Source organism: Sprattus sprattus (assembly GCF_963457725.1).
Source record: "Sprattus sprattus genome assembly, chromosome: 18".
NCBI classification, from domain to species: Eukaryota; Metazoa; Chordata; class Actinopteri; order Clupeiformes; family Clupeidae; genus Sprattus; species Sprattus sprattus.
This window is the reverse complement of record NC_137916.1, coordinates 26,731,768-26,734,267: the sequence shown is the minus strand read 5'-3', so window position 1 is coordinate 26,734,267 and position 2,500 is coordinate 26,731,768. Positions and strand designations below refer to the sequence as shown.

The 2,500-nt window shown below is 44.5% G+C and overlaps 1 protein-coding gene across 1 annotated transcript in view; it reads right to left on the bottom strand.

Annotated features, from left to right (window-relative positions):
• The window catches only part of LOC308379214 (protein kinase C beta type-like), a gene marked incomplete at both ends in the record, with an annotated part of 146,195 nt that overhangs the window by 46,701 nt on the left and 96,994 nt on the right, over nucleotides 1-2,500 (bottom strand). The window contains 1 exon segment of the mRNA XM_080856272.1: nucleotides 877-968. Coding sequence (XP_080712398.1) covers nucleotides 877-968 — 92 coding nt within the window.

Here is a 2,500-nt window from a genome sequence, read left to right as displayed (position 1 = left end):
ACAGCTTAAAAAAAATTGGGGCGCTACAATGACTTTTAATATGGAGAATTGCGTCCGTGCCAATGGCATAGCAGGGTCGATAGGCATATAACTGCCTTCTGTAGTTTTGCCTGCCGCAGCCCGCCGACCTGACTTTGATTACCTTCTGCCGATCTAGTAAGTAGCTTATTTGCCGTCTTGCTTAGTCTTGTGTTGCACATGATTGATGTTTGACTGTGTAAGGACAGTCGTTGAATAATTAGTTTGTCATAATGTCAAAGTCAGCACATTTCAAGAGAGTTCGTTAGTTTTAGCTGCTAGCATACCTTTAGCGAATAGCTATTAATCCTTAATGCACCTTTAAGAATATTCACTATTAAACTACAATCTCTTTCAGTCAGATTGGCAGAGCATCAATAAACTATAGGGCTATTAGTCCGTTAGATAGAGCGCCATTAAACTAGAGCTCTTACAGTCAGTTAGATAAAGCTCCATTAAAATAGAGATCTTTAAGTCAGTTAGATAAAGCACCATTAAAATAGAGATCTTAAAGTCAGTTAGATAAAGCGCCATTAAAATAGAGATCTTTCAGTCAGTTTGGTAGAGCATCATTAAAACAGAGATCTTACAGTCAGTTAGATAAAGCTCCATTAAAACGGAGGAGATCTTACAGTCAGTTAGCTAAAGCTCCATTAAAACAGAGATCTTACAGTCAGTTAGATAAAGCTCCATTAAAACGGAGGAGATCTTTTAGTCAGTTTGGTGGAGCATCATTAAACTAGAGGTCCTTTAGTCCGCTGCATAGAGCGCTCATTAAAACAGAGATGAGTTGGGTACAGAGGGCACAGGTGCGGGCGCTCTGCCCAGAGGAGGGTGAGCCTTGAGAGGGGCACTTACACGGCATGGGGCTCCTTGAACTTGCCCACCTGTTGGATCTGGTACATTAGATCTCCTCCATTGATGTACTCCATGACAAAGTAGAGTCGGTCCTGCACAGCAGAAAAAAACATGTTTAAGTGTCGCTAAACTCACACACAAATGCATACACACACACACACACACACACACACACACACACACACACACACACACACACACACACACACACACACACACACACACACAGGGATACAAACACACACACACAGGCATACACACACACCCACACACACACACACACACACACACACACACACCACACCTAGCACAGTCAAATTAACTGAGCCGTCTATGGCCAGAGGCTCTAGTTCTGGGCCTGAGTCTGTAAGCCTGCCGGTGATTGTCCTCATTGGCTCAGCGGTAGGACTCCAGGGCTGTCTCCTATTGAACTCCAGAGTGCACTACAGCTACACCCCTCCCCATTACAGAACTACACTTTTTTTTCTGTGTGTGTGTGTGTGTGTGTGTGTGAGTGCGAGCATTTGTGTGTGTGTGTGTGTGTATGTGTGTGTTTGTGTGTGTGTGTGTGTGTGCGCGTGCAAGCATTTGTGTGTGTGTGCCTTAAGTGCTTATTGGTGATGTGTTCATTGTCCTGGCTCATAAAGCAGAATCCACACACTGGCATATATGACTAGCCTGTTTGCTGAGGGCTTAATGACACTGGGGGGGTTAATACAGGTCACACTATGGCCTTCAGCAGTGATTCCTATGTAAATGAAGCGTTCACATTCAGCATTAATGAACTGTGTACTTAGTGTCAGACAGATAATGTACAGCTATTTCTCATTCTTTATCATCAAACGGCATGGCGCACACACACACACACACACACACACACACACACACACACACACACACACACACACAAATGCTCACACACACACAAATGCTCACACACACACACAGACACACACACACACACAGGCATATACACACACACACACACACACAGGCATATATACACACACACACACACACACACACACACAGGCATAAACACGCACAGACACAGACACACACACACACACACACACACACACACACACATACACACACACAAAAAAAGCAAACACAGCAAACTCAATTTTTAACACACATACACACACACTCAACAACACCAGAAAGGCATCTCAGGATGCACAAATCCAGTATTTAAGTCCACTTCATCCGAGTCCGACAACCACCCAAAATATATAATCAGGAAAGAGCAATAACACGCATTCTTAAACATGATCTTGTTCTCCGCCTTTGAGTTGTTTAATTGGACTCATTCAGCACTGCAGGCCGCGGTGATTCTGTGCCTACAGCCTATGGAGTGTGAGAGTGTGTGTATGTGTGATTGATGGTCTGGTATGGAATGCTGGACCAGCGAATTAAAGTCAGTGAGGATTAAGCGCCTTCAAGAGTGTGTGGTGTGAGTGCGTGAGGGAGAAAAGCCGCTCTGCTTTTGCTTAAGTGGAGGTCCCATCACTGTCAGACATGCGTTTGTGTGTGTGTGTGTGTGTGTGTGTGTGTGTGTGTGTGTGTGTGTGTGTTTGTGTGTGTGTGTGTCGTTGTGTGAGTGTGCGTGTCAGTTGTGTGA